The sequence below is a fragment of the Syngnathus leptorhynchus genome, chromosome 17 (assembly GCF_054491065.1).
Source record: "Syngnathus leptorhynchus isolate UIUO chromosome 17, UIUO_Slep, whole genome shotgun sequence".
Classification (NCBI taxonomy): domain Eukaryota; kingdom Metazoa; phylum Chordata; class Actinopteri; order Syngnathiformes; family Syngnathidae; genus Syngnathus; species Syngnathus leptorhynchus.
In genome coordinates, this window is record NC_141211.1 from 6198331 (window position 1) to 6217220 (window position 18890).

Consider the following 18890-nt stretch of genomic DNA (forward strand, 5'->3'; position numbering starts at 1 on the left):
CGCGACGTCTGCTATTCTTGTATCCCCCTGCCCTGACCACAACCCCGCCGCCATGCTTGCTGACTCAATGTTAATTAGGTTAGGGAACTGCAAGTGAAGCTTGGTCTTTTGTTAAAGGGGGCTTTGATTTGAGTTTCTGGGATCACGGCGGCTGAGCGGGTGGCTCTGCAATTGTGGTTGTTAAATGTGGCCAGTTGGTGTGCAATTAGCTCAACTAAAGAATCAGGAGGAAAATCTCCTTAAATTAAAACAAATAAAGATGAGGTCCGAACGAAAGCATTACAGTATGTGAACTATACTGTACATGAATCCTTGCAATAGTTTTTATCGTTATTTTTTTTCAGGTCATCTGCAGGGTCAGAATATGCTTGAATTCCTCTGATTAGAACCAGAAGGCAGATGGCACCATGATTCATAGAAGTGGAGCTGCATGCAATTCAGCAAACAACTCATTCATGCACATAAGCAATCAGATCACACACACACGTGCACGCGTACATGCTCACGCACAAATCACAAATATTTGCCAAGCGCACATGCACACAGGGCGATATAGCTGCCTTGAAGAGGACTAGAGTAGAAGAATTGAAAGGAAAGACATTTCGACAATTGTTGAGGAGCCAGTCAGAATGTTAATTATTGACCTGGATCATGACATTGTTCTGAAGCTCATAAAACAAAATATTAACACCATAATACACCGTAAGGCCTTTTATTGTGATTTACATTACGCGTGGATGTAAAAAGACAAGTAATGTGAATGCTTAAAAGTTTTTTTCACAGCCAATGAAATGATGCTGGCAACCCTGGCAGCTGAATATAAAATTAACGAGGGAAGAAGATTTGGAAATGTAAAACATCGTTTATAGGACAATTCATTCATTCGTTTGTCTAGAGTGAAGCTTGACAGCAATCGCTCTCATCTCCGTGTCGTCCGGCATCGCACCTCAGCCAGTGGGCCGGCGCAAGAGGTGGTTTGGTGGTCCACACCACACTGCAAACTGCAAAGGCGGGGAGCATATATATATATGCAAATCCTAAACGAAATTTCTCTGAGATGTGCGATACCTTTGTGCTCCCCCCCCCCCGAGCCCATTTTATTACTGAACGCTTGCTTCCTCCGAGGCTGGGAAATAACATTCATGGCTTTTATTGCATTCAAATGTTTATTACTTTTGCAAGCCTTCGCCAAGTGATTTAATGTACACGTTCAATTGCGGTGGAAAATAATTAGCCAATAACTGTGATTAAACTATTGGTTGTCTTTTAGAAGTTTATTGAGGATGTAGCTTGAGACGCTTACGACTATATGTCTTCATATAATGGCGGGGCGTTTACTTACTGAACGGAGTAGCAAGCATCAATTAGGTGTGAGACATTTATTAGAAGGGCGGCAAATGTAAAAATGGATTGCTAAAATAATCTTTGCTACGAGGGAAATAAAAGGGAAATATACTCATACTGTACTGTACAGTTATTTCTGTTAAGCATCGCAACCTCACTGGCAAATTCGCCGAAGCCAGACACAACGCCGATGCTCAGTCTGGAGTTTGAACCGAAAGGGAGGGTGGGAGGGAGAGCAACAGAGAGGAGACAGCAGCATTCGGGAGAAGACTCAGCGGCTTAAAACCCACAGCCAAAAAGAGGGAGCAAAGCTGCGGGGAAGGGATGGGAGGGGTGGAAAACCCAATAAACATGGAACCACTGGGGTAAAATACAGGCTAAACAATCCAGATCAGGTTCAAAATGACTAGACAGACGGCAGACAATATTGAGAGGGAATAAAAAAAATAAAAAGAGGAATAAGCAAATGACAGAAAAAGAGCGACTGGTCTACCAGAATGGGGGAGGGAAGTGCAATCAAGCCTCTCACACTAGTCGCTGTGTGTGGTCTCTTAGCAACACTGTCAGCCATGCATCTCCTTCCCAGCCATTGAATATGCACAAAGCGGGACGACATCCTCGTCATACATTACGACGTGAAAACTTCCCCTGCCTTATTTGCATTAGATCATCCTCAGTATAAAAAAAAAAAACCTGCAAGGGAAACGGAGATACACTTCAATCCAGAGATAGCATCTGTAACCCATAGCAACCACTACCTCATTGTTAATGACTACTCAGCTATGCTGTCGGCGCAGCACCTGTACATGAGGTATGTTCAAAAGTGACACTAAAAGATGGCTGTATGTCATGTTACTTTCACTGCCCCGATGCAAAACATTTCCACACCTGTAACTGCGCTGATAGTAAGATTTTATCGTCTTTTCAAGATATATTCCTTGATGTGTGCGCCGGCTGTCCCCTGGAGATCGCACGTCTTGAGATGGCTCCTCTCAAGAAAAGTGTTTTCAAGTAATCTGGCCCACATTGCTTCATAAAAAAAAAAATAAAAAAAAAACTGACAGCCTGGTGTGTTGGAATAAAAAGAAAAGCAGCTGCAAAATATGAATGGGCAGATTTTTCCTGATGCAATCGGCTAGCGGGAGCTTCTGGAGCAATGAGGAACGCTCTGATGGAAAAACTCAAAAGCAAAAAAAGTACCACAAACCATATCATTATATTCGGTATGTTTAGCTTCAGAATGATCAATCGTTTCTGGTCACAGTATATAAATGAAATTGTAAAAAATTGCCCTGACGAACCAATAACTAAGCCCTTCAAAGTCATTTTTTTACTTGCGTAACAATTTCTTTACATAACTCAATGAATGGTATTGAATTTGGAGTTGAATGAAAAATTCAGACACTTGATTTTGACCTTCATTCAGACTCGGATATAAATATATTTCAAGTATCAGTCAGGCTCAAAGCATTACATTCACAACCCAATGCAGTTGACACTTGAGCTCGTAAAGTTACAAAAGAATGTTTCAAAATCCACCATGTTGTATAAAAATTGAATGCATGTCTTTTTTTTCTTACGCAATTGTCACATGAATGTCAAAATCTCTCTACACTAATTAAACAATTCCGCCACGTTTACTTTTAGCGCTTCTGCTCATCAAATCATCCGTGATCCATCTGTTAATTGGGAGGGCGATACAAGCGTAACACCGAAGGCCTTCTGCGTCACTTTATAATAGCAAGTTGGATTCTCCATCCCTCTAATTGTACAAACTAAAAGGGCGATAAATATTTCATGGGCTGCGAAAAGAAGAAATCAGACAAAAAGCTTTTTTCTGCCGTAGCTAAACCGTTCACATTAGCCCCTCCCGATCTTACCCCTGGGCCGTCGGGATGCTGACGTAAACTGCGAGAACGTTTCTATCAATTCAGTACTTTATGACTCATTGAAGTGTTTTCATCTAAACAAATGCACGTTATTGCTTGGAAGCCGCCAGCTAACAAAGCGTCATGGAGGTGGAAAAAAAAAAAAAAAGTAGCACCACGCGCTCCATGTTTACTTTCTGTGTCGCACGAGAAAATGTTGTTAAAATGTCACATCGTATCACAGAGAAGGCAAAGCAGCTTGAGCTTGGGCAGACCTTGCCATGAGACAGGCGGCGGGCGATCAGGGAGAGGCTGAGTTAAGAAAAGAGGCCAATGGATTTAGAAAAAAAAAAAAAATACATTTTAGGGGTCTCATGATATTGTTTGTGTCGATTCTTCCGTCAGGGTTTCCCAAACTGCTTCGCTCACTCTTATTTTACATCGCTCGGAATCTGATTTTAATTCTGACAGCCGCAGTTTAAATTCCAGCATCTCGCCTGATGATTCGACAATATCCTCACACCACCTGCCAGCCCCAATCTCATTTAAAATTCAGCCACAATTAAGAAAATCCCAACAGCCCAAAGCAATCCAACGATCAGCTGAGCATCTCTGCAAACGTCTCAGCAAGGCGGCTTTGGTTCGCCTTCATTCATCCCGTTCATCGTGTTTGGCGTCACGCTGCGATTCGGGCTACATTCTCGTACTTCACTGGAAAGCGACAAACATGTTTCAATATGTCATGTTTATCTTTGTAAAAAATGTATACAGTGTGATTTAGGCACTTGATAGAGAATAGAGCATCACAGCTTTTCACATTTATAAGATGCAACTGGGGCTTCTCTGAAAAACAAACTTGTCAGCATTATATCATCACGTCCTTAAATAAACATGAACACGTCTCTGAACAACAACATCATCACTGCTAGCTTCTAACACAAGACTAACTTTTAAGTCAAATCCAGATGACTTTTTGGTGCTGATTAGTGTCGGTGTGATTAGCTCAGCAAGTCTGTTCTCAATTCTCAAGCTCAAAAATCCTCCTAAAAAATATATGAGTGAGCGGCTAATCTTGGAGGAAGCTAACATGCTAACTTGGGAAAAAAAGAAGAATGAAACCGGACGTATTTCAACCCAGGCTGGATTGTGTTGAAAAGTATTAAAAATAATACCAATCCATAAATCTAACTGAAATAATCCAAAGACAGAGTGACATCAACATTCTAAATAGCTCCGAATAAATCAGGCATTAAATAAGGGCACACATCGAGCTAATGCGTCTTTAAAACACTTGAGTCATAAACCTTGCGATAGTCTCTTCCGACAGCGACAAGAGCACAGCTTCACAATTCATTAATAGAAAAAGAAAACACTCCAAATATAAAGAACACTAAACAAGATGAAAGTGAGCAGTGGCTCATAAAAAAAAAAAAAAAAAAAAATTGACTTTTATGTGCTGCATGGAGATAAATCCAGAGGAAGTCAAGAGTATTTTCTCTCACTCGCACTTATTTCTTTTTCTCCCTAACCCATTTCCACTGGGCACTATCTACTGACACTGGAGAATCCTGCAAAAGGCTTTCAGGGCTTCATTTTGGGGGTACAAAAAACTTCGAAGTCTATCACATATTTAGTCAATTCACAGGAGAGCGTGGCCCTAAAGCTTGCATGTACTCTGCGGTTCATGCAAAGTTGAAGTTGCGCTACTGTTTGACTTAAAGTTGGGCAAAAATGAAATATTCAAGATCTTTGGCACTGATATGCTACACTGAACAAAAACCCAACATTTTCTTTTAATAAGCGTAATTATTTTGGCTAAAGAGAGGTCCTACTCACAGATTTAGATTTCTTTTCCCCACAATAGGCTAATGGCAACTAGTGCAAGCGAGATGCCCAAAATTTTAATTTTCTGTTATTTTGTATTTGCCCCTCACATAGGTGGATTTTTGCCAGTGAGTAAATCTCTTCATTACACTTTGGCATTTCTATAAAAGGAGACGCAAGATTCAAATTGAAATCTGTCTATAAATGTGTCTTGTGTGTCACTTTGTGTTTTTCTTCGGCATTCAATATCACATTAGTAATATTCAGAGTATAGTAAACATGTCACGCGGGCTCTAGTTTACAAATCGCAATCATCAGAGTGATTTTCATTTGCATAAAAAGATTGGGACTTTTACGAGGAGAAAATGCAGCCTATATATATATTAACTCAATACCTCGGCTGTAAATACGCATATCAATAGATTACTGAAAGAAAACCATTATTAGATTTACACAATGTAATTTACCTCACATGTAAAATGGCCAGCATGTTAGGACACACATTTTACATGCACACACAAAATATGACTAAAAAGGGATGAAAAGTTTAGCTTTTCTTTCTCGAGTGGATACAACCTGCACTACTTTTTTTTTTTTAACAAGCTCAGTTGTTCCGAGCATAGATATTCAAACAATATTCAAACAATACATTTGGGATTTGTGGTTTGACTGTGAAGACAACAATTTTACTATCGCTGGAGGTGCAAGAGATACCAAAGTACTATGTACACAACAAAAACAAGGAATTGTGAAGCTGAGAAAAGATGAAAAATCAATCGAGTCCATAGATCAAGAAAAAAAATAGCAGTTGACAACAAAAAACATTTTACGAGCTGTAAAAAAAAGACCCAAAACCAACTTACTGACATCAGCAACACATTCCAGAAACAAAAGTGACTGATTGGATAAAGATGAACACTAAACAAAGAGTGAGAATGCTAAAGTTTGACAAAAAAAGTAAATCCAATTAAAAAGTCTACACCCCTCATTCAAATGCCAGATTCTTGTGATATCCCACACAAAAAAAGATACAAAATAAATCACTGCAAAACTCTTAATTCAACTATTTTTCAAACTCATTCATCTCTACATTATGCAGCCCAAACAGACAACCTTCAGTTCGGAAATGCTGCTTTGGGAGGTTCCACTGGAGCTTGTCTTTTAAAATACAGACACTTGGATTCAGCACTGTAAATCCTCAAGGACAAGAGGTTTTGATACAGCACCTCCGTTGTCGCATCCACAGACTCAGTGTGGGATCACCAGACAGACTGCCCTCTGCCTCACAGCTCCAAAAACACATGTGTGAACACAGCCATGCCCCCAGTGACCCCCCCCCACACACACACACTCCAAAAAAAACCCACATTCCCTCTCTCTTCCAATAACATGACGGACAGCACCTGCACGTACACACAAACACATCCCATTTGATCTGAGCCTAATTATATTCTTAGTTTAAATTCAGCCTCAAGGTCAAAGTGAGAGTGACGGATCCAACACACCAGAGTCCTCTGCTGTCATACTCCAATGTGATTCGCTAATGCATATAACAAAAGAAATGTCTACGCAGCTCAGGTAAAAAGCAGCTTTATGTAATTGATGTCTTTGCAACACCAAGTAGATTTGTTTTAAGGTAAGGGACTTATACTAAGACTGGTCAACTGTCACACCCGTGTGTGTGTGTGTGTGGGGGGGGGGGGGGGGGGGGGGGGGCAACAGTGCTGCTGACACTCACGTGCAACCCAAAAGCACACTACAATGCTGTATATCATTTTCACAAATATAAAAAATAAATAAGCCTGCTGCAACAGTAGATTCCTGCTTATCAATCATTTGGTGTGCCTCCAAACGTACACGCGCAAAACATCCCCTCACCTGCCTACGCGCACGCGCACACACGCACTCGCAAGCATACAGCTCTATAGCCTTATTACAATCAAAGTGATTATCTGCCCTCATACATAAAATAGCATCCTGACATGCTTATATCATGCGTAAACATGCAGATGTTTGCCGTCGCGGGCCTTGCGGAATGAGCCAAGCGCGTGCACGCTGTCGCTCACGCGCGCACATAGGCTGCTTGGTGTTTGATTCGCGCACGCTCGGGCATCACCGCTCAGCTGACGGAGGGAGCTTGTTTTGGGGGTGAAATATTCATAAGGGGGGTTGTCACGACTTCGCTTCTTTAAAGTGCGCGCCGCTAGGGCTACACATGCTTCATGTGTTTAAAAAAAAAAAAAAATCTAGTGAAGACTATCATAATAAAGGCCTGATATTCAGTGAGGCGGGCTTCAAGGTTGAATAGCACTCGGACTAGCTCACTGTCAAGCTGATGTTTGTGCTAAAATAAGCTTAAAACGGGATAATGGTTCAAAAAGCACACATCAGGCCCCAGTCGGTGTTGCGACGCGTCCGCCGCAGCAACCACGCGAGGCTGCGTGTGCGCATCTCATTTCCCGCCGCTGAATCGAGCGCATTTTTGACGACGACATCACGCAAGCGAGTGATTTATGGCACAAATAAGATGCCATCATTGAAGGTGAGGAACCTACCTTGGTGTTAAAGCCGATGGCTGGCACAGAAGCTGACTGCCCCAAAGCCAAGCGGCTGCCGGATGAGACAACAACAAAACCACGCCGGTTGTTGATGACACAGCTGTCCTGCTAAGGCACCGTCGAGAGGGCGTGAAAAAAAAAAAACCCTCCCAAGATGTGTCAACCGAGGCTGGATTTAAAAATCGCCTTTTTAAAAGTGTATCTCCCGATTGACGCCTCTCTCTTGACGTGGGAGCTCTTCCATTTTTTTAGGATAAACAGCGCGGCTCGGCGCAGCCTCCTGATTGGGAAGCATCGTGCAATTCAATGCGACGTTGGGGGGGCGGTGGGGAGGGGGGGTCCTGTGGTATAAAAAAAAACACGCGTCCTTCAGTGTTTTGGGCGAAAATGTGCAGGAAAAGGGAGGAGGATGAGTAGGGCTGGAGAGAGGACAAATTAAAGACGTCAAAACATTTTTTTTTTTGGCGTGTTTGCTACTGTTCTCACGTCGGGCACCTTCGCTGTGCTCCATATATTTACATCATCATCGTGCTTCATGAGAGCTTACTCGCCAGTTGTAACGTGCTTATAGCAGCCATCACTCAGCTATTAAGTCGAAAAACATTCAGTCAATTGCATGCTGATTTATGGATTGTCCTTTAGTCTGACACAACAAACAGCATTGAAGTATCGTATTGCGATTACTATCACAGTGTTTCTGTAAAGTGAAACCAAAAGATCAATTTGGAGGTGTGTGAGGTAAGTGTTACGTCTGTATTACAAAAAAATAGAGAAATGTGGAGGGTGGTGTAAGGGGAGAACACGCCCCCACTTTAAGTTTACGAGAAATGCACTAAAAAAGTCACAAAATTAGGTACCGTTGCACAATCTATTGAGATCCGATGAAAGAATTCTATGAAACTAGTTTTGCAACATTTTTTAGGTATTAACATGAAGCGCTTTTGCAAAGTGCCATTTGTGAAGGTGTACCTAATGTAATGGCTGAACACTAGTAATTTATTGTGTCTCACAAAGATCTTTGGACTTTCTACGCTAAGCTCAAAGTCCATAACTGCATCAAAGTAAAGCGTGAGCCCAATAAACATACAGGCCATAAATTAGAAATACAAAATTCAAAACTACACTTATGCTCCTGTAAATGAACTACACTGAAGATAAAAGTTACTTCCTGCAAGCCGCTGCAACACATCCATCCTGGTTGTTCAATTATTTTGTGTTTCACTTCAGGCTAGCAAAACAAAGCAAAAAAAATAATAATAATAATAAATACCACGCAAAGCTCAGGAAAAGCGATGATGGCTGAAAACGTCCATTATTTTGCTGGCAGATGGCAAATCCACCCAAGGCTCCTGAGAGATGTGACGTTAAAAGCTCCTTCACGCCTACCGTGCGCCCACACAGGCGTTTAGACGGCGACAAAAGCATCGACGGGATTAATAACTCGATAATGACTGCATTTCAATGAGGTGAGGCCGCTTGCTTGTTCCCTAATGGGTCAGACTTTTACCGTTTAGATGGCATTTTTACTTACAATTTTATTTCAACCGAGCCCGCCCTCAACATTGCTTCCTCCACTGGTCATATTTATAAGTGGGAAGGCATCAAGAGTATTTTGTAACCTTTTTGTCTAAACCACTTTGAAGTTGAAAGATAACTACCAAGTGTGGAATTTAGTGACCGGGGGAGCAAAATGACAAATCATGAAATGTCGACATGACTGAGGTGGAGAACAACATCAAAGTACGATTAGGAAACTTTATCTCATGCGCCGATTGCTTGTGTGACAAAACACCAGGAGGAGTGGATTTGTTTATCAGGAGTTTTCATGCAATCGGGTCAAAGTGCAAAGCCGCTTGATGCAATTTTGTCGCTTTGCTCCCATGTACATCCTTTCAAAAAGACGACAAAAGCAGTGACCAGGTAAAGATTCACGACAGTCATTTCCATTCATGTGCTTTGTTGATTTACGATTGTAAGTTCGATTGATTTATGACTTAATATGTCCTAAGCTTCTTTTCTATTTAATGTATAGCAAATTCTTTTGAGTCACACACAAGTGTTACTACGTAGCGTGCTCTTTTATGAAATGAAAGCCATTCATCCAACTTTGATTCACTACAATAACATTTTACGTTTTGAATGCACTTAGCGTTTGTTATATTCAGATGTTTTGTAAAAAAGATTTTAACTTGAAAGAGACGCTAACAGCCCACAGGTTGCCGCCATGTCGACGCCAAAATCTCAAACTAAGGACTTTATAGAGGACTTGAGTGTTCTGCAATGGATACTGACCTTTCTCTTCTTAGGTATGTTTCCCTCGTCGACACATTTTTGTTTTTTGTTGATGCATTCTTGCATTGCTGGTTAACTTGAGTTCACATCCTGTCTTCAGGGGTTTCTTCCATCATCTTGATGGTGGCTCTGATGTTTACATCATTGTGGCTCTTTCCCACTCTGTACTTCATATGGCTCGTGATTGACTGGCAGACGCCTGAGAAAGGTAAAGGACTGAGTTAGATTGTATCTATAGCATATTAGCCTGAATAAAATATTAACGTACTTCACATAAACGATATTAAGCCTTTTTAAGTCAGATTTTGCCATGTACAATTTGTGATTCTGATATATCTGCAAAGAAAAGACATCAATGATATTATAGCCCCCCCCCTTTAAAAAAAATAAATATATATATATATTGTCCCTACATCTGCCTTGTGTATTGAAGTGGTTATAGATGAAAGGGGAGAGATTCATCAAAATTCAGACCAAGTTACCGAGTTGTTAACAGGATAAATCATTAAGATTTGTAGTTCTTATAAATTCACTGACTCGTGGATTTATAGCATTTTTCAAAAGAGCAATTCATTTGCATGGTATCTTGGGATCAACTGTATTCTTATTACAAGCCTATTTTTGTTTTCCCCTCTCCCGGAAACGGGCATCTCTCGGCATTCAGAAGGAATTCCCGATTTGTGATTTTAAGTATGCAACTAGTTCAAGTAGAACACGTATAATAAAACATTGTCTATCAGGAGGCAGACGAAACCCATCTGTGAGGAGGTGGAAGGTTTGGGAACACTACAGAAACTATTTTCCAATCAAGGTGAAACTTCTCTTTGTATTTTTTTTTTGGTGCACATTCAACACACAATGTTTGAGTTTAAAATGGCCACCTGGGTTTATTGTCTTGTTTAGCTAGTGAAGACGGCTGAGCTGAATCCAAACAAAAATTACATCCTTGGCTGTCATCCGCATGGTGTCATGAGCATGGGAGCCTTTGGCTGCTTCAACATAGAATGCTGCGGCTTCGCCGATGCTTTTCCTGGAATGTATGTCTCCATGGCCATATTGGCCGGACTCTTCCGGATCCCTCTCTTGAGAGACTACATTATGGCGGCGGGTACTTAATATCACGATTGATTGTGTCACTCTATAAATAAAATTGAATGACGCTTATAGTCTTACTTTGTTTGAACAGGCCTGTGTCCAGTCAGCAAGCCAAGCCTTGGCTACCTTCTGTCCAAGAATGGCACAGGAAATGCTGTGGTGATTGTGATAGGGGGCGCTGCTGAGTCCCTGGCCTCCCATCCTGGAGTGCAAACAGTTCTTGTAAAGCAGAGGAAAGGATTTGTCAGGCTTGCGCTTGAGTATGGGTGAGGGGGAAAAAAAAACACCATCATGCTGGTACTCACCTGTATCTTTTTTTTTTTTTTTTTTGGATGTCAATAACATACGCTTACATTCCTTAGGGCTGACTTGGTGCCCGTTTACTCCTTCGGGGAAACAGAGCTCTACCAGCAGGTTACGTTCCAAGAGGGCTCATGGGGTCGAAGGTTACAGGACCTGTTCAAAAAGATCATGGGTTTCGCTCCTTGTTTGTTCATCGGTGAGCGCTGGGCAGTAATGCCCTCCAAGACTCCCATCACTACAGTGGGTGAGTGTTAATTTCCCAAAAGTGCAACTGCACTAAGTTCATTTTAACCCTTACCGTCGTTTGCAGTGGGAAGTCCCATCCATGTGCCCCAGCGCATCACGCCAACCGAGGAGGAGGTCGATCACTATCATAAACTCTACGTGGACGGCCTGTCAAATTTATTCCATGAACACAAGGTCAGCTGTGGACTATCAGAGAGTCACAAGCTTTGTATAATTTAAAGGTTTCACTTCATGACCTGCTTCAAAAGACAAAGTGACCACAACATGAAGAAAATGTAAATGTATAATTTAACTCCGTGACGTTTTTTTTTTTACAACATAGGTCAAACGTGACTTTTGACCCAATGACCACTTTACATCAACTGTTGCTGGGTTTAAACACTGTTCACAATTAGTTGTTCCCATCTGTAGTTCATATTTTACCCACTAGAGGACACACTTGAATCAACACAACAGCATTTGTAAGCAAGGTTAGAGGGTTTGCCAACCATTTAAAAAAAGCGTCACAATACAACAAATGTGCAACAAATCATGTTTTGACTCACTCAAAAATCTAATGATTCAGTGTTGATCTTTGTTGTGCCCAGCTTGAGTCCTTGAATGCAGACAAATGTTAGGAGATGAGCTTTATTGAGTAACAAGTGTACATCAGAGGTTCTTTATACTTGCCCAATCATTACAAGATGAAACGTTAACCAAAACTCTACAGTATGTGTGGGCAAGCACTAACAAGGACCAAGGAAACCTTCTAAAAGAAGTCCATATCATCTGGTGCATCCAGGTCCCTATATTCAATGATGTTTCGTGGATCGCCCCGTGACATTCTGAAAACAATAGGCAAGGGCAAAAAAAAGACCCAAAATGAAGAATCCATGGGATCAAAGACTTGACAGTGTCGGTTTTACCTGTTGCGTGGTTTCCCGAGATACCCGCCTTGTCCACGGAAATTGTCGTAGTTGCCCCGCCCCCCTCCAAAATGGTTGGGGGGGTAAGGGGGTGCGCCTGCAATTAGGGATGGAATTAGGCATCACTATCCACAAATTACTAGTCACGCCATTCAAAAACATACCACCGTAACCCATGAGCGGGGGGCGGGGCTGCGCAAAGCCCATTGGACCCTGGGGTCCTTGAGGAGAAAATGGCAATGGAGAAAGCAATCCTGTAGTAAAAAAGACAATGAGGAAAAATAAAAGATCTCATAATGTTGGAAGGTTGTCAGACGATCCTTTCGTTCAGTCCCCCTTTATGAGCAATATTGGAATCGGAAGTGATCAGTCAACTGCTGACAGCCCACCTTGGCCAGGAGCTGGAAGAGGAGGAAGTTTCATCTCCGGCAGAGACGGCCTCTTGGCATCCATCAGAAAATTGTTGAAAAATGCGACTTCTTTTTTCACCTCTTCAATTTTGTCCCCATGTTTGTTCAGGATATGTTTTCTCACAAACTCTGGACCCTGATGAACGAGAACTGGAATTACTGTATGCACTGAATGTGGTTACTCAGAAAGCTGAGTATGTTTTGTTTTATTCTTCTTAATGTAGCCAACGTCCATGTTCATCTAGAGAAAACACTTGCGAGCAGAACACAAAACGTTACCTTAAACTTCTTGCCGCTAAGCGGACAGAGCCACTTGTCCTTTCCAAGCTCCTGCGTGTTGGCAGAAATAAACTTCTCCATCTCCTCAACGGGGTCTTTGCGGCCCATCTTTAGCGCCTCTTCCTCAGAAAGGGTTTCTTTTATGCTGTACAAAGTGCTCAGCTTCTCCTCCAACACCTTCTGCCATTGTTGCACTAGTTGAGAGATGCGGAAGATTGCAGTTGATGTGGTTACATGCTAAATAAAAGACTAAATAAACACGTAATGTGACACAAGAGCACTGGCTGACCTTCTCCATGCGATATGCGATTGGGAGGGACGGGCCCGCGAACGTGGATCATGCCGCAGCGGTTCGGCATCTCGTCCTCGCTCGGGTATTCACAGGCATTGTAGTAATCAATGGAATGCACAATGCGCAGATACAAAATCAAACGATCCAGAACCTGAGCAAAGAAAGAATCTTACATGGAATCAACAAAATGAAAAATAAAATGACAAGCCTTTAGTGTTCCAAGCACACCTTGGCAAGTTTCTCATCCTTCTCCACAGTCATCTCCGTCGAATGGCCCTCCTTGACATTCTCGTCTTGCTCCATCCCTCCAGAGGAGCCCAGGAGCTCCTCCTCTTCAGCGCTCACCTCCTCTATCAGGTAATCGGTGATGTTCTTCAAGATGGGATTTTGAGTCTTCTGAATTGACAATGACAATTTCAAAGAATTACTAAGGCAATCTGGGATCTCTTGACAAATATTCGTGCATCGTAAAAAACAACAATTACTTCTGTGCTTTGGCTTTCTTCTTGTGGCGGATGGCACCACAGTTGTCCTTTCTCGTCCAGGGAGTGAATGAGTTTGGCGGCCATTTTGATGTCGTTGCGAACCACCTGCTTGTGCTGAGTGATGCCGTTCACGTTGCGCACCCTCCGCGCAAGGTCCCTGTTCACGCTAGGGGCCAACTCACAGTCGCGTGGCTGTCAAAGGAGATAGTGGAGTTCCTTAATGTGCCAATATGAGTCTCCGTCTCAGGCCTGGTTCGCTGCAGCCTGACGATACAGCGACTGGAATTGCGGATAGCGTTCGATTTACTTACACGGATGTTCTGAAGATTCCAGCAGACCTCTTTAATGTTTACGCTGCGGTCAAAAGTCACCCAGCAGCGTCTGTAAAACCTGCAAAAGCATTCAGCTGAGTTTGAAATGAACATTTTTTTTTGCTTTGTGCTTGGACCCATAATTGGATAGCAAACAATCAAACTGGTAAACGAGTCAACCTGACTCCGGCTCTTATAACGAGAGAGCTTAAGTAGAAACTAACCTCCGTTCTGGATGAGGGTCAGCCAGGCAGACGCGCAGGAAGCCAGGGTAGCGGCGACACAGCTACAGGTGGATTAAAAAAAAAAAAAAAAAAAAAAAAAAGGGGGGTTAGAAGAGTTTGCTGAAAGGAAATGAAGAGTCAGTCAAGAGTCACGAGTGCAGCTTAGCATCATTCGATCAACTCACAGCTACTATCTCTGTCTTGGAAATGGTGGGGGCGATGCTCCTCATGAAGAGCGAGCAAGTCTTGTGGAGAGGCCGCGGTCGAGGAGTGTCATCTTTAACTTTTTTCTCCACTTTCTTCTCCTCTACAGCATTCTGTTTCGGTTGCTCCTCTAAACCGTTAGACGAGAAAACACAGATGGTTGGGTAAGAGAGTGCGTGTGGTATAAATCTTAAAATGCTTCTCACTATGGGGTTTTGCACCTCCGCCTTCCTCCTCCTTGTCTTCCTCCTCCTTGTCTTCCACCTGTTTCTTTTCAGAGCAAACCGAGTTTGAATCAGATTCAGAGTCAGAGTCGCTTTCAGAAGCGCTGGCTTCGTCATCGCTGTCTCCGCTGCGCTTGCGTTTTCTCCTCGGCTGGGGAAAATCAAAGCGTGACAGAGGACGTGAGGAGGGTATGTGGGTCCGTTCTGTTTAATGGGAAAGGTGACACAAACCTTCTTGGGTTCAGGTATTTCTTCTTTGGTGGCCTCTTTTTGTCCCTCCTCTTTGACATCATCGGCCGCTGTAGCCGTCTTCTCGGTGGAGACCAAGTTGCTCTCATCCTTTGAGACAGTTTGACAGTCAACATTAGGCCCATTTTGAAATACATTTCAAGAATCATCCACTTGTTTATTTTTGCCCCATTTACATCCAAATGGCAGCAACCTAAAATCAAACCTACTTTCTCATTCTTCTTGTCTTTTACCACTGAAGGTTTGCCGTCACAGTCAATGTTCCTGTGATGGTTGCCCTTGGGCGGTTCGGTTCCACCAGATGCCAATTTCTCCCTTTCTTCCTCCTCCTCAGCAGGCAATTCCAAGATGCGGAGATCGTGGTCTGTCCCTCCTTCCATCTTTATCACAGCTGCAAGCAGGCAAGAGGGGCAATTGTTAAAGTCCCAACACAGATTTGTCATCCTGCAAAAACACTGGTGGCGTTTGACAGAATCCTCACCCGCATCCAGGACCTTGATGATCGCTGGCGTCTGTTCGATGTCCAACGAGAGGTTATCAAACCAACCGTTCTCCATCAGAAACATAAAGACATTCAGGCGGCTGTTCAGGGCTCTCAATGCTTCCGACCTAAGTCGACTGGCCTCGTCTGGGTGGTACTTGGATCTGAACCTGTGTCCAGAGTGTTGGAGTCCACGAAGCAGCAGGGAAGGGAATGGCGAGGGTGGGATGTATGGGATGCAGAAATTAGAAAGCACAAAGTTATACTCAAATCCCAATGGTACAATGGCAAATCATCATTAGCGGGAAATTTGGAAAATGCAAAATTAAAATCAGTAGCTAGAAATCTACAAGATGGATTAATACAATCCTTGTTTAAAGTCTTACATGTTGAGACTGATCATCATGTCTTATTGATAAACTAGGTAAAAAAGTTGGAGATCAACTCACCACAACAGAAGAAAATTACAGCACAAAATGAAAACAAATAAAAACATTCACACACTGAAATGTTCATTGAGTAAACTACAGTTACCTTGTGCTCTGCCACTTTATTAACAAAATAAATACAGAGAGGTCTCCTCTGTAAGAATGGGCTCCACTTCACCACATTTGGTGTTTCTGTATACACGTTTCGAGTTTAAGGATTCAATTTGATCCAAATAGAAAAAGAAAATGGTGGAGGAAAAAGCCGAAAACAAGAAAACTCCTAGCGCGGGAGACTAGTTGCCCTGTCTGTCTAAAAGCCCTGGTACTGTGTGTCTAAGAGCAACTGCATTGTGCGCAGTGCATGCCCTTGCTGTCTAAGTCGAATTCTTGCAGACTTCCACTTTTTCTTGAGAAAGACACGCCGTGGCAGTGGGGACGAGGGGAAGAAAATGGTTATGGTCAAAACACAACAAATTTGCATGAAGCCTGTGGAACAAGTATAATCAGTATTATCAGGAAAACTGGGGGGGGAAAAAAAACAACTTGAAAATCAACCCAAGTTTTGTGAACAAGCTTGTTTGGAATGGGATGCTTAACCGGTGATAATGGAAAGAAATTTGTCATGTTTGATCGACCGTTTTCCAACATTTACTATTTCGAGCATCAACTGCAACCAATTGGAGAATTTGGGTTGATATTCAAACAAGTCAAAAGTTCAATTGTGGAACTGTTCCTACACCGTGGGTGCAACGCCATTTCAAGTTAAAAATGAAAAAGAAATATACTATTAAATTACAAAGCGCTGGATATGTAACACTAATGTAAATTATTCATGCATCAGCAACATTAACTTTACAGTAAAGCACCCACTGCAGGACCAGGCCAACACACTACTCTATATAAATCAAATCTATCAACGGTGATCACGATTAGCAGACTTAATGGAGATTCTACCAATGCAAGATATTAATTACAACTATCAAGACTGACAATTCGGGAACTGGAAGACGAGAATTCAGACCGTACCACTCTTCATCTTTATGAGCCAAAAAGAAGTCCTGCATCTGTTGCCGGCGGTAGTCAAGCTTGTACTCGTTGTAGCGCTTGACTGCTTCGGTCTCATCTACAGAATCATCCAGTGAAACCAGGAACTCCTTAAAACTCTTCATGATTGGTGGGGGTGGACCAAAATCCATCTCATGGACATTCCCGAGTCTGGGCAACGACAAGAGAATCCTTTTAACTGGCTTAATGGAAAGAACATCAATATTATTGTTATTGCTGCTTTGAAGTAAATCCATAGCTGTAAAAACAGGTTGATGTCTTATAATGAGACAAGTGCGAACCAAATCTGAAAAGTTCCTTCAGTACCATTCAAGTCTCTCACCTAGCTTGAATTGGAATACCGTGATGAGGCTGCATGAGGTGCATGTCTGGGTGTGCCCACTGCTGTGGTGGACCATAACTGGGCCCCCCTCCTCCATAGCCCATGTCGTAGCCGCCACGATAGGGATCTCCACCGTGGTCATCCCTGTCAGGTTAGAATATTTGAGGAAGTAATGAAGAAAATGACGTGCAAATTACTAATGAGGAATGGAATTTACCAGTCTCTTCTCATGCGTTTCTGCTGGGGACTCATGTCGTGTCTGGGAGGGGTGAATCTCTCCCTGCGACCTCTGTCGTAATCCCGATAATCTCCGCGGTTTCTCCGTTCCCTTCCCCTGTCCCATTCTCTGGCAAATGGAAGCCAATCAAAAGGATGAATGACACATTGAAAATATTAAGGAGTAAATTGATAACTTAAAATCGTGAACCTGAGAATGAATATAAGTACTATTAGTTTAGGTCAGCCATATCACTATGTTGCGTGAGTCTAAACATATTTGATTTACCTGTCATTCCACTCATCTCGATGTCTGTCTTCCCTCTCTCTGGAACGATCGTAGTCACTTCTTTCCCGTCTGAATTTGTCCCTCCTTCTGCGATCGTACTCGTCGTCACTGTCTCCCATCTTCATTATGAGAAATGCAAAAATAAGACAAATTAATGATTAAACGACGTGTGCATTGAGACACAAGGACAAAACCATCATTGAGTCGGACGTCGCAGTAGACGCAGCTAAATTAGCATGCTATGCTAACGCAGCCCTTTGTCGTTAGCAAAGAGTGCATTTTCTGTCAGAATTTAAAGTTATTTAAAATAATATAAAGTAGTACCACGAGTAAGGTAATAAATGTGTAGTTTAAAACAGGTCGAAAACAAACAACACAGCTGCTTTAATTACATTACCGAGGCTGATATCGAGCATGCGCTCTTAGGTTAGATTAGCCGGCAAAGAAATTGGGGAAAACATATTCCATTATGAGAATAGCATTATTGGAGCCATGTGTGAAAGTATTGATGAAAATGAAAATGTATACCTCTAAAAGCGTATTATTATTACTATTTAGCACGCTTGTTTGTCCTCGGCGTCTTCAAGTCCCCGGTTGTACTCTGACTAATTTCTTCTCTAATTTATAAATGAAAGATTTCTTAGTAAAGAGTACATCATCGCCACCTGTCGCCTGGAGTGTAAACTGCCGTTGCGTAATATGCATAGACAGATTTTGTCAAGTACCGAGCAACTTCTCCATATTTTGGCTGGGAATAATTTGTCAAAAAAAATCTTAAAAGCAATTGATGTCGCAATTGAAGGCGCAAACATAAATGCAATGCCTTGAAAAGACGAGGATTCAAAGGAATTATGATTACTGATGGACTGCAATAAATATTCTAAATTAAAAAAAGAAAACCTTTTTTTTCATGGTTGTTAATTGTTAGTTGCATCCATATGGTTCTATTAAAAAACGGCAATAATCACACTAGAAA

General features: G+C 42.1%; 3 protein-coding genes across 4 annotated transcripts in view; 1 reads left to right on the forward strand and 2 right to left on the reverse strand.

The window, feature by feature from the left end:
• Positions 1-11937, reverse strand: part of nyap1 (neuronal tyrosine phosphorylated phosphoinositide-3-kinase adaptor 1) — a 21600-nt gene extending 9663 nt beyond the window's left edge. The window contains exons 1-3 of the mRNA XM_085935268.1: positions 11583-11937; positions 11060-11437; positions 9887-10085 (exon numbers count right to left, since the gene is read on the reverse strand). The gene's annotated coding sequence lies outside the window, so the exon portion shown is untranslated. The remainder of the gene's footprint in view (positions 1-9886; positions 10086-11059; positions 11438-11582) is intronic.
• Positions 9313-13595, forward strand: mogat3b (monoacylglycerol O-acyltransferase 3b). Its single transcript, XM_085935272.1, has 8 exons — positions 9313-9514; positions 9803-9900; positions 9987-10094; positions 10627-10697; positions 10790-10994; positions 11073-11247; positions 11344-11528; positions 11595-13595. The coding sequence occupies exons 1-8, from the start codon at positions 9420-9422 to the stop codon at positions 11747-11749; spliced, it is 1092 nt and encodes a 363-aa protein (XP_085791398.1). The 5' UTR covers positions 9313-9419; the 3' UTR covers positions 11750-13595.
• On the reverse strand, positions 12142-18579 carry srrt (serrate RNA effector molecule homolog (Arabidopsis)). Of its 2 annotated transcripts, none has more exons than XM_085935271.1 (20): positions 18443-18579; positions 17915-18033; positions 17627-17755; positions 17410-17553; positions 17049-17237; positions 15595-15764; positions 15323-15504; positions 15096-15203; positions 14862-15015; positions 14622-14770; positions 14437-14498; positions 14213-14291; positions 13902-14093; positions 13645-13812; positions 13414-13567; positions 13125-13318; positions 12825-12981; positions 12600-12689; positions 12436-12532; positions 12142-12354 (listed from the first exon to the last, which is right to left on the reverse strand). In XM_085935271.1, the coding sequence occupies exons 2-20, from the start codon at positions 18031-18033 to the stop codon at positions 12279-12281; spliced, it is 2613 nt and encodes an 870-aa protein (XP_085791397.1). In that variant the 5' UTR covers positions 18443-18579; the 3' UTR covers positions 12142-12278. The 2 variants fall into 2 exon arrangements, with proteins under 2 accessions (XP_085791397.1, XP_085791396.1); XM_085935270.1 differs by having other exon boundaries at positions 14847-15015.
• Between the last annotated feature and the right edge of the window lie 311 nt (positions 18580-18890).

Coding starts and splice junctions, on each gene's coding strand:
- mogat3b (XM_085935272.1), top strand. CDS start 9,420: ATGCAATCGGGTCAAAGTGCAAAGCCGCTTGATGCAATTTTGTCGCTT. Junction 9,901..9,986: donor ACTGACCTTTCTCTTCTTAG/GTATGTTTCCCT, acceptor TCCTGTCTTCAG/GGGTTTCTTCCATCATCTTG. Junction 11,248..11,343: donor AGGCTTGCGCTTGAGTATGG/GTGAGGGGGAAA, acceptor TACATTCCTTAG/GGCTGACTTGGTGCCCGTTT.
- srrt (XM_085935270.1), bottom strand. CDS start 18,033: ATGGGAGACAGTGACGACGAGTACGATCGCAGAAGGAGGGACAAATTC. Junction 17,554..17,626: donor AAACGCATGAGAAGAGACTG/GTAAATTCCATT, acceptor CTAACCTGACAG/GGATGACCACGGTGGAGATC. Junction 14,499..14,621: donor CCAAGACAGAGATAGTAGCT/GTGAGTTGATCG, acceptor ATCCACCTGTAG/CTGTGTCGCCGCTACCCTGG.